We start from the raw sequence: 18167 nt of genomic DNA, 5'->3' as shown, positions 1-18167 counted from the left end.
AGAAGACGTGATCCATGGAGGAAGGAATAAAAAGCTGAATGTTTCACTATCTTGGCTCTGTTTCTTTGTTTGTCACAGAGCAATTGCTGACTTCAGCCGAGTCCGACATTGCTCAGCCTCTTCTCGGTGCTTACTGTCAGCTTGTTCTGAAACTTTGTGATAGCGTCTGCTCATCACAAGCACACTAGGATATAGACTTGAACACAGAAGGCCACAGTGCACGTTAATCTAGCAGAACTAGCTGTTTATTCAGACAGCTGACACTTGTCACTCAACTTTCTGAGGAGCATTTGGGAAGGGCAGGCTGCTGGGTACCCACACCACAGGCAGTAATGGTGTAGCCATGCCCGGAATGCGAGGGCATAACTGTAATATGATGTTTCTGACCCAGATTGTTGAGGTTTGAAGCATTTTGGGGGAGCAGAGAGATGTCTGGATGTCCAGGTCTACCAGGCAGTAGGGCTGCATAGCCCACACTCCTGGAGCAGTGCAAAAGTTGCAAGGTGCACAGGCAATGGGGAGAAAGGCCTACAAAATCTCTGTCCTAAGAGAGAGAGCAGCTGGGATGAAGCTGATAAAGTGCTGATTCCAGAGCCCAGATGGAAAACCAGAAAGCAGAGCTGCAGAAAAACAGAAAGCAGAAAACACTTTGGAAAAGCTGAGCAAAGAAGTGGCATGACGCTGTCGGTTTCCCCTCTGGTTTGGGAAAGCAGAATCTCTGTTTATTCTATTTAAATAAACAGAATTGCACCATCAATCTCCCATCCAAAGGAAACACCCCAAAAGACCTTAAATGCTGGCTCACCTCTCAGAGCAAATTACGACAATACATCTTTTCCAGTTTCTAACCTCCTGAAATACCTCTGTGATACTGGCAGACCTGGGCACTGTCCCACTCTGCAGACATGGGAAAGGAGCAGCTGTTTCTACAGAACTCTCACTCTTCCCAAAGGTCCCATGGGTGGGATTAAACCCATGGGGAATGAAGCATCAATGGTCAGATGGTCTGAGGTAGGAAATTTGTGCTGGGCTTGGTTGAACCACCTGTTGCTTGTATCGACATTATATAATTTGCTTCTGATAGCTTTAGCATCACAAATAGATTGACACTACCGGAGCTGGAAATTCCAGGCTTGCTTTACAATTAATCTCCTTTGAAAAGCTTTACCTGGGAGGGAGAGCGGCTGGTTCTTGGGTCTCATTCTGCAGGTGCCAGCTGCATGCCTCATCTAAGTCATCCCAAATAACTTCTCTAGGAGTCAAGTTTAGTCCTTTGATTAAAGCTAGCAGCAGTTTGCCAATGATAACCCAGTCCTTCTGTGAAGTAACGCAATTTAATTAAGTTCATGCATCTCTCCTGGCCTGGCTAGAGGTGCAGGGTACTAAATGTGTTGAATACTAAGTAATACTGGTTAGCAGCTGAAGGCAGGAAAGGCAAAACTCCCACCTCAGATCAAAACTTCAGATGGAGAGTGCCTGGGCAGAATATAATCACCCAGACTTATCCACTCAAGTTGGCATGCCTAACTCCTAGGAAAAATTATGTGGGATCTTTGTCATGAATGACAACGGCTGATTTCACATCTTATCCCAAAAGACTCCACTAAAGATCTTTAGGAATTTCTTAAGTAACCACATATGTTGAACTGTTACTTATCTTAATGAAAAAAAGATAGTCACTTAACAAAAAGATATCCAGGGATGAGTTCACGCTACGGATTATACAAAATGTAACCACTCCCCCCTCAATCCCCCCCCCCCCCAAAAAAAAATAAAAAGAGAGACAATTTTCATTTATACAAGCACAAATTTTCCATCTGAAAATACTAAGTGTAATTGTTTTCTGTCATTTGAAGGAAGTCCTGGCTCCACTGAAGTCAATGGCAAAACTCCCATGGACTTCAAATGGATCAGGACTTAAACCTTCGCCTTTAAGAACATGCCGACTGATTTTTAAATTTTCTTTAAAAAAAAAAAATCAAAAGAAAAATAAATGTGCTTGTATTTAAAAGTTTTGATGCCAAGTTTCATCCCAGGATGAATTACTTCAGCCTTGATATAAATCTATCAAAAAAGGTTTAAAAAATGTAAAGATGAACACACCCTTAAAGAACAGCCCTGCTTTCCTCTTGTTTTTCTCTGGTCAATATCAAAGAATTTTGTAGATAAAATAATATGAATAAAAGAGAAAAGATAAAATAACAAATCAAATAATCAACAACATTACAGATACACTCTGCAATTTAAAAATAGGCTACATGTTAGTCCTGAGCATTTAATGGAAAAATATGTATTTCACCAGCTTCAGTTTTATTGAGATGCCAAACATTCAAGAAATAAAGAATACCTATTTCAGTTAATTTACATCAAGTAAAAATGAGTTCATTACAGATACTTAATATGATTAAAAAAAAAAAAAAAAAAAAGAGGGGGGGGGTGGGGAAAGAAACTTTTCCATTGAATTAAATGCCTTACATAATACAAGAAAGTTGACAGTCCAAAGATCAATCTGTCACTGTATCCTGTCTTTGGCAATTTTTCAGAGTGTTTGTTTAAGGACAGAGTGTGAAACCAGGTCAGTGCCTACTAAAATGCAGAAGATGCAGAGTAAATGAAAAGGTTTTATTGTTTCTAAAAATGTATGTCAGATTTTCTAAATCTGTTCTGTATCTGATAACGTTATCTTGCAGAGATCAGTGAAATAATGCTGCGGTTTGGTGTTAGCATACTACAGCTAGATCACACTGAAACTTTGGCTTAAATAAAATATTCGCATGCATCCCATTGTAATCTTGCTTCGTTTCTAGCAATGTTAATCAAGAAAAATCTCTCCTGTACTTTCACATTTAAGTAGAAAAACAGCTGGTGTCTTTTGTCTCCGTCTGAAAATTAACCAAGCTCCTAAGCTCAAAATATTACCCAAACTAAGCAACTTATGCAGTTTTCCAGGATGCATTAACATAGCTCATCAATCATTGCAATGATAGTATGACGATGACGATACGATTTTGCTCTACTAGTTACAGTGATACAAAGCAAAAAGAAAAAAGAAAAAAAAAAAGAAAAAAGAAAAAAGGAGAATCGACGCTGCTGAATGTTGTAGAAATGATTTCCCTACTTTCTGATTATGATTAAATCTTGGTGTGCTTTGAAATCCCTAATGTGTAATGCAAACCAGGATTTGGGGTGTTAGGAATGCATCCCCACCCTTCTTCCACAACGCTCTGCAAATTATCATCTGCAGACCCCAAATCCTTGAGTGGAGGGGGGAAGGAGTAAGAGGGAGGCAGAGAGCAGAAGAGGGGAGAGAGAAGAGAGATTAGAAGCACTTTTCACCTCTTGGTCCCGTCAGTGCGATCAGCGCCGAGAACCGTGCTTCAAATCCAGTGTTATCGTTAGGCCCGATTCAAAGGAAGTCAAATAGTCTACTGAGAAAACAGTGGAAAAAGTAAGGTCCTAAAGAAGTAAGTGCTGCATGTTGAAACGTATGCATGTCACACCCCATTTGTCTTTCATATTGAAGAATAAAGCAGCCTGTCCCGCAGCAGTTATTATACACCATATTCTTTATTTTAAAAATGCAAGAAATTTGGCACAAAGAACAAAAAATCAACTGATGAAAAGCATTTATGTCATGGTTTAAATTAAGACCTTTGTAATGCAAGAATTACATCAGCAGTGGGCTTAGCTTAATGAAAATAAGACAGTGTTTTTAAAAACCATGAACGAACAAATCCTCTCTGCTTTCTGAAAGAGACAAAGGGCAGAAATAGATAAATAGATATCTTAAGCTGAAATCAGAGGAAATCACACTCTACTACCTGTAGGAGTTACTGAGCTTTTTATTCCACTGACAATTCTGTGTCAAAGAAGTAAAGCAAGAGGCTATTTTATATTCACATGTAGATTTTAAACATTTTCAGGGAATATTAGGTATTATGAAGTTTCTTCAATATTCTCATTGCTTGAACTTCTGAGTAAGATTAATTGAATTTTTAGCTTTTCTTCTCTTTTGATGTGTTTTTGTTTTCAGATTCACTAAAGGACTAGAAGTTCAAATAAGCTATTTTATCAGCCTTTTAAAATGTTTATCAGCATATTATTTTGATATAATGATGATTAAGGATTTTTTTAAATATTATTTTAAATGAGAAGAAAATGAATATGAGTGGTTTGTGGCTAGTAGTAATGAAATAGTAATAATTTGATTAATGTTAAAATATACGGGTAGAAAAAGGGAAATGGATTCCCTTCTCTTCGATATATACTGTTTTATATAAACTTTTGTCATCTATTCGTTGTGCACATTTTTATCTTTATGGGTCTGCCGAATGTTTTATGAGAATACGAGCAGCAATTCTCTGAAGTAAAAGAAACAGCGTAAGCAAGATAAAATAGAATAGATTTCTAGGGGAGATCAGTAGAGAGTTCAAAAGCTAGAAAGAGAACTTCAGTAGTATGGTGAGTATATTTATATACAATATCAACATTTCTTTACTGCATTTACGTGACAGAACACTGTAATGCGATTGGATTGGGTTCTTGTTTTGCTGTTATTGATGATGAATGCAACTGTTTTAGCCACTAAACAACATTTATATCGGGGGAGGCAACGTCCAAATATTGATGTGTTATTTACTCTATATAAAAATGCATAGACAACAAAAGTTGATTTTAATGGTATCAGTTTTCCAAGAAAAAAAAAATACTACTTGGTTTCTTTTTTAAATATGAACTGGTTATGAACTAATCATCTACATATTGCAAAATGATGTTATCTTAAATATTTGGGGATGCAAATATTTGAGATGGGCATACAGAGCACACAATGGGCACCAGTATTTATGTTTTTACAAGTCTGTTGGTTTTGAACAATATGATCAAACTAATGCCAATATTTGAGACAATGACATATATTAACACTTTGCCAATAGATCTGTTCTGAAGATTCCCTGAATTAGTTACGCAGAAGAGATTATTTCTGACAGAGGTAAAACTAGCTAGCCAAACCCTGAAACATCCTTATTCTTATCAAAATTTCTGGATTGGGATTTCCAGGATGATAATAAATTCCCTCATACTGCTCCTTCTTGTAATGCACGATAAAATAAGCCTTATCCCCTATGTTTATATGCACATCCAGTAATGAAGAGATGAATAGTAGAGGTTTTGTCAAAAAAAGATTATGTCAATGCAATAGAAAATAATAATTATCTTTCACTTTCAGGGGACTTCTGGCATCTGTTTCAGTTTTATTTTAAACAAGTGCAGAAAACAATTGACTTTCATTTTTCCACTTCCTTTGGGCTGTAGGAATGAAAGGGTGAAATGGAAGGATTTGGAAAGATGGGGCCTGATTCTGTACCCAGAGCATGTCAGCAACCACCCCTGGTATCAGTGAGACCTGCCTAAAAGCAGCAAGGAATCAGATATGCTGCTATTTTTGTTTGCACACACACAAAAATGTTTCTTATTAATCAAATACTACCATTCCTCTTGTAATTGATGTCTCTTCGGGAGGACTCAGAAGTATTGTTTGGAGTCTGCCCTGTCCTTGAAAAGAAGCAGACAATACACAGTGTTTACCAAGAAAGCCCTCTCTCTCTCTAAGTATTGTTTTCAAGGAATTTAGGTAGGAGCTAAACAAAACAAAACCACTATTTCAAGCTGTCTAAATAAAGAATATTAAAAAAAAAAAAAAAAAAAAAAAAAAAAAAGGAAAAAGGGGGGGAATTTCTTCCAAGAATTCTCTGCCTCCTTGATGTCTGTCCTGTCATCACAGATACCTCGATACCTTGTGCCTCCACCCTATGAAATATCCACAGTCCCCAGGAAATGAAGAAGGGTAGTACGCACCTTCCTACGGGCAAAAAGGGGAAAAATACACCAGATTTTCTTCATCCATGATTCAGGAGAAATACAGAGTACTGACAAAAAGCGGCTAACTGCTAACCCATTTAACAGAAGCCAATAGCCCATGCAGCGTTATCTGCCAGAAGGACACTTCTGCGATGTGGTGGCAGCAGCAAGGGGCTGGGGCCAGGAGCAGAAAAGGTTTTCTCCCACCCAGGGCTTCCTGCCATGTTGTGTAGAGCTGGCACGTAACGCCCTTTGCTACAGCAGTATGCTTTTTAAAAGTACAATGAATAAGAGGAACAGCCATTCTTATTGGAATAACTGCTACTTCTGCTTTTTCAGAGGACTTGACAGATGCCATTGCCAATATAAATATAACATTTCTTTCCTCTCTGCCACTTGTAGGTGGGTCAGAGTAGGAATCTGTTCTCCTGCCTGCCTATAACTTCCTAGGAAACACTTCCACTGATGGAAAGGGCATCGACACACAAATCTTTCATGCCAAGAGACTTTTTTTTTTTTTTTTTTTTTTTTGTGAGCAAGGTTCTGACAGTTGAGATTGTCAGGCTGGATCCTGCGTGAGATGCTTCATGCTGTAGTTTACAAAGCAGATATTCCTCCTGATGCAGTAGGTCAAAACAGCATGTCTTCAAACGTGGTCAACCAGGCATGGTTTCTGAAGAGCTGGCTACTCACCTGGTACTAAATTTCTTCCTTCTGCTAACTGCTAAATTGTGTTAGACACAGACAAAAACCCATTAGAGATTTTCCTTATATTAATTTTCTTAATATTAATTTTCCATGTCAGCAAGGGTTCTCTTTACCGCAAATATGTTTTGCAACTGTGGGCTGCATGGCTAGATCTGTATCGCAACTGCTATCTATTAAGGTATGAGCCACATCATGAAAATATTAGAGGATGTCTGTGTTAAAAAATGACTATCTCCTGTTTAAAGCAGATTTATATTAATAGAGATCCTAAGCCTAAAGTGTTTTGGGAAAACAATCCATAAGAAGCTTGATGTGGAGCTCATGTTCACAGGGCCTGATCTTTGCAAATGTGTGTGCTCATAAATAGTTTTATTTGTGACAGAAGCTTTGCAGAGTTTAACAGCTCACCCCGTCAGATGACACGCAAGCGTGTTTGCAAAATGGCCGTGCAGGCAGCTGTCTGAGCCTTAAAAACAGCACTTTGGTGCACGACAGAGGAAGAATCTCACCAGCAAAAGTTATTTGAACACACTCACATGTTTCTAGACTAGAGTAAAAGGTGATGCAGCTTTAGACTTGAAAGTTTTGGAGATTATTTGCTGCTAATCCATCACTATTAAAAGCTATAACAAGAACTCTGCCCATGCTGTAAAAAAACACCCCTAAGAACTGCCTTGACTCAAGGGCCTGGTAGCTGCCCACTTTGGGAATGAATGACCAGTGTTGACTTAGCCCAGCTGGATAATTAAATAACACTAAATAATAATTAGCAAATTAAAATTATAATAATCTTTCTTCTTGCTCAAGAGGGGAGAATCAGTTATAAATGCATTTTCCTAATACCGACCTGAATTGTATTGCCTCAAAACTTTACAGCTAGATGTGTGAATTTTTTTTCTGTAGAAAAGAAAAAAAGAAAAAAAGAAAAAAAAGAAAAAGAAAAGTCTAATTTTATATTCCTCGGCATTTAAAGCTGAGCCTGATATATGGATATATATTTACACACAAATGGATTTTTGCCCTTCCAGCTCCAGAGATTTCAATCTTTTCATTTGTAATTGCCTTGACACATTCCTGCTTCCATTTATTTTAATCATCTCAGATTGCGACTAGTATTTGGAAACTGGAGCGCTTAGGCTAATTCAGAAGTAGTTTCTGAAAGAAAAATGCTTTTATACAGTATTCTGCAACACTGCTGTTGTAACATATTGCAAATTGGTGGTGTTAGACTACCGTAAGTGAATACTACCACTTAACTCAGCCCTTCTGAAATGTTTACTTTATCTTACAAAAAATATCTAATTAAGCCCTGTGATCAACTTCATTACGTAAATGTTAGTTTCCCTGGGCTGGCAACATGGATACTGAGACACAGATGGGTTAAATGAGTTGTTAAAAGCCACACAGTAGCTGCATTTTTATTATAAGGGTTAGCTCGAAGGGTAGCTTCACTGATTTAAAATATGAACAAAGGAAAGAGAATCCATATGAAAAACAAATGAAAAAAACTTCACCCTCTGTGGACAAATTTCTGCTGAAAAGGATATGCGTAGTGATCAAAGCAAAGTTTAAAGAATGAGCGTCTGGAAAAAAAAAAGCTTTAAAAGATGTTTTAGTTATAATAACACAGTTATCCAAATGTCAGTGAATTTGATCAAAGCTGATCTGCAGAGCTCAGGTTTAGCATTAGGTGAGTCATTTTCTTTTATTAGTGATGCTTTTTCATTCAAATGGGTAAAAAGGTGAGAGTTTGGATATGTTGAAGGTTTCATTGGCTTACAGTAGGGACAGACAAATGAGGCCCACCTAGTTTTACAATCTGGCCCACAGCTACTTTGTTTTTAATAAAATGCAGCATATTGAAAGGGCATGTCTCAACATGTCTTGACCCATCCAAACTGGATCAAGATGGCGAGTCCCATATTGAAAACAAGTCCGCTCCCAGGATGGAGCCTGTTATCCCTGGGGAGCAGGAAGGGTCAACGCCGTGCCCATGGAGAAACCAGCCAGCCCTGCTCCTCCACCCCTCACCTAGGGGTTGTCGAACATCTTGACCAGCCTTTGTGCTGCCACAAGCTGTCCCAGTTGTGGAAAACAAAGAGCTGTCAAGTCCCCCAGGAATCACAGAACAATTTAGGTTAGAAGGGACATCTGGAAGACCTCTGGTCCAACGCCAGGTTCAAGTCAGTGGAAAGCCTACCTGATTTAGAGGTAGGGGCCTTCTCCCCACCTGTGCTTCAACCACACACGTATGAGAACAGGCTCTGGGGCTCCCCAAGGAGAAGGAATAATACCCCAGTCAAAAACTCAATTTCTCCTCCTATGGCCCCTGACCAACATCCCTCACTGCCAGTGAGGATTGTTCCAGAGCGCCTCAGCTGCTACCTGGCAAAGAAAGCCCCTGAAAAACAGGTTTTAAAATAAAATGTTTTTTCTTATTCCCTTTATTATGACCAGGGCGTTGCAGCATGCTCGGGGACTTGCTGGCATGCTTTGGCTGCAAACTGTGTGAAGGTACGACAGGGGGTTCTGAAGCAGTTTTGGTAGGGTGTCTACTTCAACGAGGCCCTGATCCTTCATCGATCTTGGTGCTATACAATATTACAGCATTAATAGCAGTGTTAAGGTTGAGAGCTTGGGGAGCTGCTACTTTTCACAGCTTGCGACTGAAACCGTATAACTGCACTTTACAGCGCTTTCTCTCATCTGCAATTTCCTGTTGCTGAAACTCGAAGAATTTCAGTCAGGCCATGTTGCTGTACGCAAGTGGCTGCGGGGCAAAGGCCAGGGAGCTGGGAAGCGCCTGTGCTGCTCTCTCACCTGGATCAGGATGTCGCTGGGGGGCTTCTGGGGAAGTTAACTAGTTGTACCCCAGAGTCTGGGGCACAAACAACTTACTGCAAGGCAAAGTAGCGTCAGCCTGCAGCTGGGTAGCTCTTGGGTGGCAAGCATCCATGTGCACTCTTGTAGGCAGCAGGACCCGGTAGCAAAAGCCAGACATCTCATCCTTTTGGTGGGAGAGAGAAAGTTAATTCGTGTTTATGAGGGGGTTAAAGAATACACAAGAGCAGTTTCTTGGCAGTAGTTGAGATGCTGAACTTTCACACTCCCTGTTTTCCCTGCAGTAACTTGTTCATCTGCCCATATCCTCACTTCCCAGTTGGAAAACACTCTTTAAGCAAACAAATTGAATGCTGCATCTCTAGGGCCAGTCTTCAGTGAAGGCTGCAAGGTCTACAGCTCCAGCCCAAGCTCCTGCATCATAATCACAGCTCATTTGTCATTTATTGTGTTATTTTAGGGGAATGAACCAATTGTGCCCCCAGGAAAGGACAGGACCATGTGACTACAGCATTATGTAATTTTCCATTAAAAACTTTGTATTTCTAGAGTTTGTTTGTTTGTTTTTATTTAGCTAGACAAATGAGACTCAGAAACATTTAAGTTGCCCATGAACTAGTGAAGAACTGTTCAGTTAGATAATTTTTATTTTTTTAAATAGCAGTTCAAAATATGAATCATGACAAAGACACAGTTGTAGCTTAGCAAGAACATGACGTGATGGCATGAGATGCCACAAGCCTCATAATGCAATGTTAATTTCAAGACCTACTTCTCTTTGGAAAAGAAATAAATAATAATGTGCACATTGTGAAAGAAGAGAAGGATCTAACTTGTCCACCCAGACTCATTTTGCCATCTCTGTAAGTGCAATCTTGGAAGATTCTGTGTTTTCCTAGGGTTTCTCTGTGGCAGTCCATGCCTTTGCTCTGCAGGATGGGGCCAGGCCTCTTGGCTGCCACCACTTCTGCCATGGAGTGGGAGGAAGAGTCCACAGCATGGAAATAGGAGGCAGAGGCACGGGGTGCTTGCATGGTGGCATGATTCACCCCAGCAGAACCAGCTCCTGGCCTGGATCTGGGAGGTGTTTACATTATACCCCAGTCAGGCGGACTTAAATTTGAGCTGAAAACCAGGGGCAGCCTGCGGGTGAGCCACCTTTGCATTGCCCTGTAGGCAGCCTCAGCAGGCCCTGAGGCCGGAGCCGCCTCTGAATCCCATCCGCCATCACAGTCAGGCTTTGGAGCCTTCTAGAAATACCCCTGAGAGTTTGTCTTCCCGCTGCCCTCCTTACCAGCCCCACACAGAGGCAGACAAGCCTGCACATCATGGATGCCTCAGGGTTGTTCTAGAAGTGCTAATTATTGCTGTCCCCAGGTCAGGCCTCAGGGGCAGGCCAGCAGGCAGCCTGTGACATTAGGTGGTGCCGAGTTTGCAGGCACCCTCGCCTTTTTCCTGCTCACACATCAAGCACTGGGCATCGCCACCCAACCTAACCTAGTGGGGCCCCTAGCAGGAGGGGTGCCCACAGGCCTGGGAGCATTTGCCAGCTGCTGAACCCCCAGCGAGTCTCAGATGAACAGAGGCCAGCTGTCTGAGTCTGTTTATCAAGTCAGAGCATTTACCAGGTTTAAATTAAAAGCACCTAATGCACACAACTTGTGCTGAAAATACCAAACCTGGGGTGGCTGTGCTGGTTTCACACAGAGATTTGAGCACGAGCTCTCCCCGTGTGCGCAGCATGGCACGTGCCTGCTTTGAACACGGGCGAACTTGCATTAACACGATGGGAAGGAGCAGCTACATTCTAGCACACCAGTGATCCATGCAAAATGGGTCACCGGGAGATTTAGAAACTGTACCTTTCAATCCCAGCCAAGGAGGTGCATCAAGGCACGCTGACGTGAAGCACGACTGACACACCTCGAGGCATCTTCAGTGCACTGAGTGGTGGTGATGCCAAAGGATGTCAGCTGGCAGTATCAGAGACAATGCCCTGTAAATAAGCTCGGAGGAAAAAGGGGGAAAAAAGAAATCTTACTTCCTCTTACGCTTGAAAAAAAGAAAACCAATCAATCAATCAATCAATGTCTCCTTCCTCCCCAGATGAATGAGCAGGTCTCCAAAATGCCCCGACGTGCAGAATAGCCCTCTCAAAGGAGCTGCGGTCTGACGCGCTGCCAAGGAGCGGGAGGCTCAGCACTGCCTACGGCAAGGCGCAGCGCCGGCAGGGTGCTCGGCGCCTGCACCAGGTGAAGTTCCTCGTCTGCAAAGCCAGAAGTCCAGGGGATTTTTTGCACAGAGGGGAAGCTGCAAGGACTGGGGTTTGCAGCCTTCTCCCAGGCTCAGCCCGCAACCCAGTGAGGCAATGGAGCCACTCTCTGGATCCGAGGAGAATTTCAGGGAAGGAGAAGTCCTGCTGCTGCCCCGGTCCTGCCGGGAGCAAGGTGGTGGTAGATGGGCCACCAAGGCCCAGAGACTGGCTCGTTTGCTCCCATGCATCCGGGGGACTGCCCAGCACCTTCCTTGTGCTTTCAAAGTTTTAAATCGCTATCTCAAGCCAATCTACAATGCAAAGTGTAATCCCTGTCATGGGAAAAAGGAGAGGCAGCGTCCCACTGGCAGTGCCATGCTGGCATGCACAGCTCTGGCTCAGCCATGTGGGGATGGAGGTGTGAGGTCCCCGTGCTGGGGACCAAACATTTTTGGGTCTTGCTCCACCCATCAGAAATTCCTGCTTGCCTGCAAGCAGTGGCTGAAAATTGCACCCTGCGAGCAGTGCTCAGTCTCCTGGGAGAGGCTGGGAGGAGTGGGGGGGAAGCCTATTCCTCCTGTTTCCTTAATTCCACAGATTTAAAAAAAAAAAAAAAAAAAAAAAATGCTGCCCTTGGCATAAAGATTTTTGCATTTCTTGCTTCTTCTCCTAGAAGACTTCAGGCAAAGTTTCACAAATAAACAGCTGCATCTGGATTTTTTTTAATAGAGTTTTAAATTAATGTTTTGTGCAGATGCCATGCCTTTATTTTGAATGTAAGCAAATGTTTTCTAATCTAAGTAATAACTTCAACAAAAATAACTTTTTGGTACCCTGTTTGCCATAATTACACTTTTATAAATAAGAAAAAGAAAATACAAGAGCTTCTGTAATCAGGGAGGAGAAGAGATGCTATGAAGAGGGAATTGTGAGCTGGAAACATATTAATATAAAAGCTACATATGCTTGTGTAACATAGTTTAGTAAAACAAAGTCACCCTTCTACACGAAGAGCCTCTATGCGGTTACAGAACCATGAGCACAGAGCTGGTGGAGGCTCTCCACCACCAGTGCAGCTCAGCTGGGGATGGCAGGCAGCTTTTCTTGTTCACCACAAACCTTTAGGCATGGCTCACAGGGCCATGCTGGTGGCTTTGTGCCAGACCTGGTGTCACTAAAGTGGCCTGGGTCTGCCTGTGGTACCTGCATGCACACCTGAGCAACATGGGGACATGGCATCTGTCCTTGCTGGGGAGGGCAAGGAAGGACTGGCAGAGTGTGAGAGGTACCAGGCAGGGAAAGAGGTGTGGGTTAGTGAGGAGAGGGGAGCTTGTGTGAGCTTGTAGCTGGAGGAGGCAACAAGTGGAAGCTGGAAGGGGTAGGTTCAAAAAGGGAAGGAGGTGGGAGGGAGAAAAAGTTTAAGTAATTAAAGATTTGGGTGCATTTTACTCAAATGGCAGGGACTGATTCAGATAGTGGGACCCACAGCACCACATGTCCCTGCCACGTCCCTGGGGTGCTGCTGTGCCTGGCTGTGGGGTCTCCTCCTTGGAGCCCTTCCGAAGCCGCCTGGACGTGGTGCTGGGCACCCTGCTCTGGGTGTCCCTGCTTGGGCACGGGTGGCACCGGGTGGCTCCAGAGGGCCCCGCTGGCCTCAGCCACTGTCACTCCGTGATTTTGTAGTCCTGGGGCGGGACTGGCACAGGGGATGGTGTTAGCAAAGCTGCTCTGGCATTGGGAATGCTGGCATGGAACAGCGTGGGCTGCAGGTGCTGTGCGGGAGAAGCCCTCATAGCAAAGCGTTGTGCACACACAGCTGAACCGAGCTGCTCCACCATCAGCCGCGACAGCATTCATTCCAGCAACTCATGTACAAAGAGCTCAGTTAGTAGATGTAACTTCAAGGACCATGATTTTTTGTTGTTGTTGTTGTTCTGATTTGGCCCCCAAAATGGAGATTGTGGCTGCAGTATCCTAATATCTGCCGCGTCTTGTCCCCAGCACGGCCAGCCCTTCTGCCTGCTGCCCACCACAGCTGTTTGCTGTCTGTAACGCAGCCGAAGGCACACAAGGAGCAGTGCCAGCGCAGGAGCAGGAGCCGCAGTGCGGGAAATAAAGGGACAGCAAGGGACAGAGGAGCAGGCAGAAGCGAGAAGCAGGTGCTTTGGGAAGCGGCAGGAGCACGTAGCTGTGCGCCGTGTGCTGGAGCAGAGCTCCAAGGGAGAAGAAAGGTACTTTGCACAGAAACAAATGGCAGTAACGGGGATATTACTGCGTTTAGTGTTTGCATTGGGAAATTCAGGATGGCACTTTATGGCCGTAAGAAAACTAGCCCTGCCCCAGAGATAGCTTTACAGAACCTGTTTCTCTTCCAAACAGGGCTAAACACAATGAACAGCGCATATATATTGTAACGTGTCTTTTATAGCTGTCTCCGAAGTTTCCCAACAAGAGATAATCTTTTAAAAGTGAATGGAGCATGTCAGTGCCATTGGAAAGTGTACTGATGTCAAAGAGAAACACTAAATCAACCCCTGACGTTTTAAGATTATAGCTACTGGTTTAAATTTAAAGTACAGCCAAGGGACTGACTGTTGGAGATACTTGTCGCTGCCCCCATTCAGCTCTTTGGTCTTTGTTCCGTCCGCTGAACTTTTGAAATCCCGAGAAGATAAATTTACAGTCTGTGTCTGCTCAGTGGGAAGACTGTTAAACAAGAAACCCCAAACAATTAAATAAAACCTTAGCTATATGCAATCGTTTTAATTCAGTCCTTTGATATGGTTCATCTGATTAAGTTTCTTCCAAACAAACTGCGCGTCGAGCCTGGCCTAGGAGCAGAATAAGCCCATATGTATCCTGACAGGGGTGTTTACTCGAGCAGAGCTATCCCAGCCTCGCTGCGCACACTCAGTTCTGAGAACAAGAAACTGGGGACACAAAAGGGCCTGGGGACAGGAACTCGGAGAACAATAAGGGTAGAGAAGCTTAGAGGAAATAACCTACTGGGAGAATGGGAATGCACTGGGAATAGAAAAATCAGTCAGACAGGAAGAAATCAGATATTGGGAAGATGCCCGCAGAGAGGGAGCAAGGGATGTCTGCAGAGAGAGGTTGGGGTGGAGGGGTATGCTGGGGAGGGAGGACACGCTGCCAGCCCTGGGGGAAGCAAGGGGGCCCTGGGGTGTGATAGCCCAGCAAGGGAAGGGGTGCCAGTCAAGGGGGGGAAGAGAGCAGATGGCCCTTAAATAAACTTAGACTAGGGAAGCTGTTCTTCAGCCAGCAGAGCCATATCTCTGGCTGCAGAGACAATTTTTTCCCTCCCCGTCTTGCTGGACAGGAGCAGACGGAGAGATAGGCCTTGTCCACCTAGGAAATTTTGGCTGGGTTTGAGATGGCCTCGGCTGCCACATTGGTGGAAATCCACCTGGCTGCCTTGGCCTGGGGCAGAGCGGGGCTGGCTCGGGGGTCGGTGGCCGTGTGCAGGGTAGCGAGCAGCAACGCAGCCCTTTCAGCACCGATGGCCCCACCACAGCTCAGGCACTGCTGGTTTTGGCTTGCTGCTCATTAACAGGGCTTGGGTTCCCTGCTGCAGGACCGGTGAGGGACAGGGATGGGGACACTGCAGACATCCCAGCCCACTCAGCATCTGCTGACCTACACCTGGTGGGACCTGTCCCCAAAACACGGCACATCCCAGAGCCTGGCACCCACTGTGGTGGGGCAGAGGAGCGGAACCCCCTTACTGAACTGGGGCCAGGGGGTCCCCCCCTGGGTCAGAGCTCGCTGGGGCGGGGGAAAGACTTCTCCTCATCTGGACCAGGCTTTGGGAGAGGAGGAGGGCAGGATGGGTGTCCCAGGCTGAAAAAGAAGAATGTGGGGGGGGTCCTAAATTGTGGGGAGGAGTGTGCTGGGAGCGACAAGGGTGGCAGAGGAGGGGATGGATGCACCTCCAAATCTCCCCACAGCTGAGGGGGAATGACATGGGGATGACTGGAAGCACTGGTGAGGGTGACAAGGGGAAGGAGGCTCCATGCCTCCAGCCTGCTACCTGCAAGCATGGCCCCCCAGGGAAGGGAAGGAGGGAATTGGGGGGGGGGGGAGGGTCTCCCGATGGGGTGAGCAGCCAGCGTGGTTCCCCCTTTCCTCCCGCACCCCCCTCCCCCCATGCTCGGTGGAGGGGAGGGGGTGAAGGACATGAGGGGGGGGGACACGGGGAGGGGGGCTGCCAGCGCCCCCGGCCCTCGAGGGGTCCACAGGGTCCCGGGGCGGTGCTCGGGGCTCACTGTTTGCTCGCCGAGTGGTGGGGAAGGAATCGTCTGCAGGATAAAGTCCCTGTCTACGCGGGTGAATTGCCTGTGTCCAAAGTCTAATGGCAGGGGACTATCTCCTGCAATCTCCACGAAAGGGATGACTTTTACAATACATGGGCTGATTGCAAATAAGTTACTAATAAGCCGCTTTGGCATAAGAAGGGCTCTATACATTATTTCCTAAGATCTGTTTATTTGCAAGTATTTCTTTCTTTCTCTTCTTTTTAGAAAAAAAAAAAAAAAAGTATTTCATTCGGGAAAATAATAAAAGTACAGAAGTTAATATTTAGACATTCGTAGTATTAAGTAATAGAGCTATAAACTCTCAAATACGGCACTTTCATTTTACTTAACAATAGATAACACAAAAGCAACAGTGAAACAGGCCAAACAAAAGCGATCACCAAAATTGTTGTGACAGTACAATTACCCGACTAGGAAATTTATTCAATATGCTTTACCATTGCATCGACACAGCAGGAAAAAAAAGCCCAAACGTTCAGAGAATAATACAACCAGGCAGGAGGTATTTGGAAAAAAAAAGAATTTATTTTGAAATACACTTTTTTAAAGAGATACTTTGACTCCCGGATTTGTTATCGCCGTGCATCTGACATGACAACACGAAACGAACAAACAACGAAAACCACATTTCTGTACAGAGCTCTAAAATGAGCCGCGAGTATCTACAAGGAGTAGCTTTACGCCTCGGTGTGGCTTGGAGAGGGGCCCGATCCTGCAGTCCACGCTCTCTTAAACGAGTTTTGCAGACGCGTGCTAGGAAAGATTGGCCCCTGAGCCTGCCCTGCGTTGTGTGTGTCTGCGTGTGTGTGTGTGCACGCCTGTGACTTTCTGCCATACAGTCCTTGAGTAAAATGAGCAACTCGGAGCTGCGGGCGCGGGTGCGGGGTCCCGGGCTGCTCTAGAAGTCCTGCCGGGGGGTGTGAGTTAGGCTGTGCCGCCGTAGATCACAGTTTCGCCTGAACACTTTGCCGCACTGCTCACAGTTGTAGGGCTTGATGTCTGTATGGGTAAGAAGGTGAGTTTTCAGGTTACTTCTCTGATTAAAGGTTCTTCCACATGTGGGGCATTTGTGTGGAGATTCCTGTTCAGATTTGAAGCAAGCAAAGGATTAATCCTTCACAAACTACCTGCCTTTCGCGTATCACTGCGCTTTTCGTTAGCAAAAACGCTTCGAAACGTCGGGAAAAGCGGCACGGGCGCGGGCAGACACCCGAGGTAGGACGGGGGGGGACACACGGCGACGTCGGCCGCGTCCTGCCCCACGCCTCGGGCGCTCCGGCGCCCCCCGCGCCCCCCAAACGCAGCCCCGGCCCCGCGCAGCCCCCGCCGAAAACGAAAAAAGCCCCGAAAGGGCTGCGCGGATAAAACCAAAAGCGAAGCTCGCTCCCCACCGCCTCCAGCGAGCCCGGAGCGGCCGCGGATTTGAAGCCCCGGCTCTCGCCGCCCCGCGCCGCAGCCCCGTCCCCGAGGCAGCCCCGAGCCGAGCCGAGCCGTGCCGGCGGCACACGAGCGGAGGAAAGGGGAGGGCAGTGCCGGGCTCACCTGCATGTGGAGGGTTTTGTGGACCGCCAGGGTCCTGGACTGGCAGAAGCCCTTCCCGCACTCCTGGCACTTGAAGGGTTTCTCTTTGGAATGGATGTACCTGCAAGGAGGCAACCGCGGGGGTGAGCGGCGCTGCCGGGACCGCGGGGGGACAACGCGGCTCCCCACCCCCCACATCCCCCAAACCTTCTTCCCGCTTTTGCTTATTTTATTTTCTTTTTGCCCTTTTTTACGGCGAACCCCTGCGGCTCACAACGTTGCCGGCGGTTCGCAGCCGCTCTGCGGGGCCGGCTCCGGGCCGCACGGCCGGGGAAGCTCCGCCGGCGGCAGCCGAGGCCGTTCTTCTGCCCGGCGGCAAAGCCGGGGGGGTCCCTCCTCGCCCTCCCACTTCCAGCAGGACCCCGCTTCGCAAGGGGTCTCCGAGCAGCCCCCCTGACGGCTTCACCCCCCCCCCCCCCCCCCCCCCCCGGAGCAGAGCGCGGGACCTCGCAGGGCTCGGCTTTTGGCAGCCGGGTGATTTGGGTTTATTTTGAGGGGGTCCCTGCTGCCTTCCCTCAGCCCAGAGCTCGAGCAGCGATGCGGAGGCCCCCCCCCCCCCCCCCCCCCCCCCCCCCCCCCCCCCCCCC

At 45.9% G+C, this 18167-nt stretch overlaps 1 protein-coding gene across 3 annotated transcripts in view; it reads right to left on the bottom strand.

Annotated features, from left to right (window-relative positions):
- Positions 1 to 16502: 16502 nt before the first annotated feature.
- The window catches only part of OSR2 (odd-skipped related transciption factor 2), a 5272-nt gene continuing 3607 nt past the window's right edge, over positions 16503 to 18167 (bottom strand). For 2 of the 3 annotated variants that reach the window (XM_035319398.1, XM_035319399.1), the window contains exons 3-4: positions 17542 to 17641; positions 16503 to 17080 (exon numbers count right to left, since the gene is read on the bottom strand). In XM_035319398.1, coding sequence (XP_035175289.1) covers positions 16898 to 17080; positions 17542 to 17641 — 283 coding nt within the window. In that variant the 3' untranslated portion in view covers positions 16503 to 16897. The remainder of the gene's footprint in view (positions 17081 to 17541; positions 17642 to 18167) is intronic. The other variant, XM_035319401.1, reaches the window with a different exon arrangement.

Source organism: Oxyura jamaicensis, chromosome 2, assembly GCF_011077185.1.
Source record: "Oxyura jamaicensis isolate SHBP4307 breed ruddy duck chromosome 2, BPBGC_Ojam_1.0, whole genome shotgun sequence".
Lineage (NCBI taxonomy): Eukaryota > Metazoa > Chordata > Aves > Anseriformes > Anatidae > Oxyura > Oxyura jamaicensis.
The sequence above is the reverse complement of the archived record's forward strand: the minus strand, read 5'-3'. Positions and strand labels throughout refer to the sequence as shown.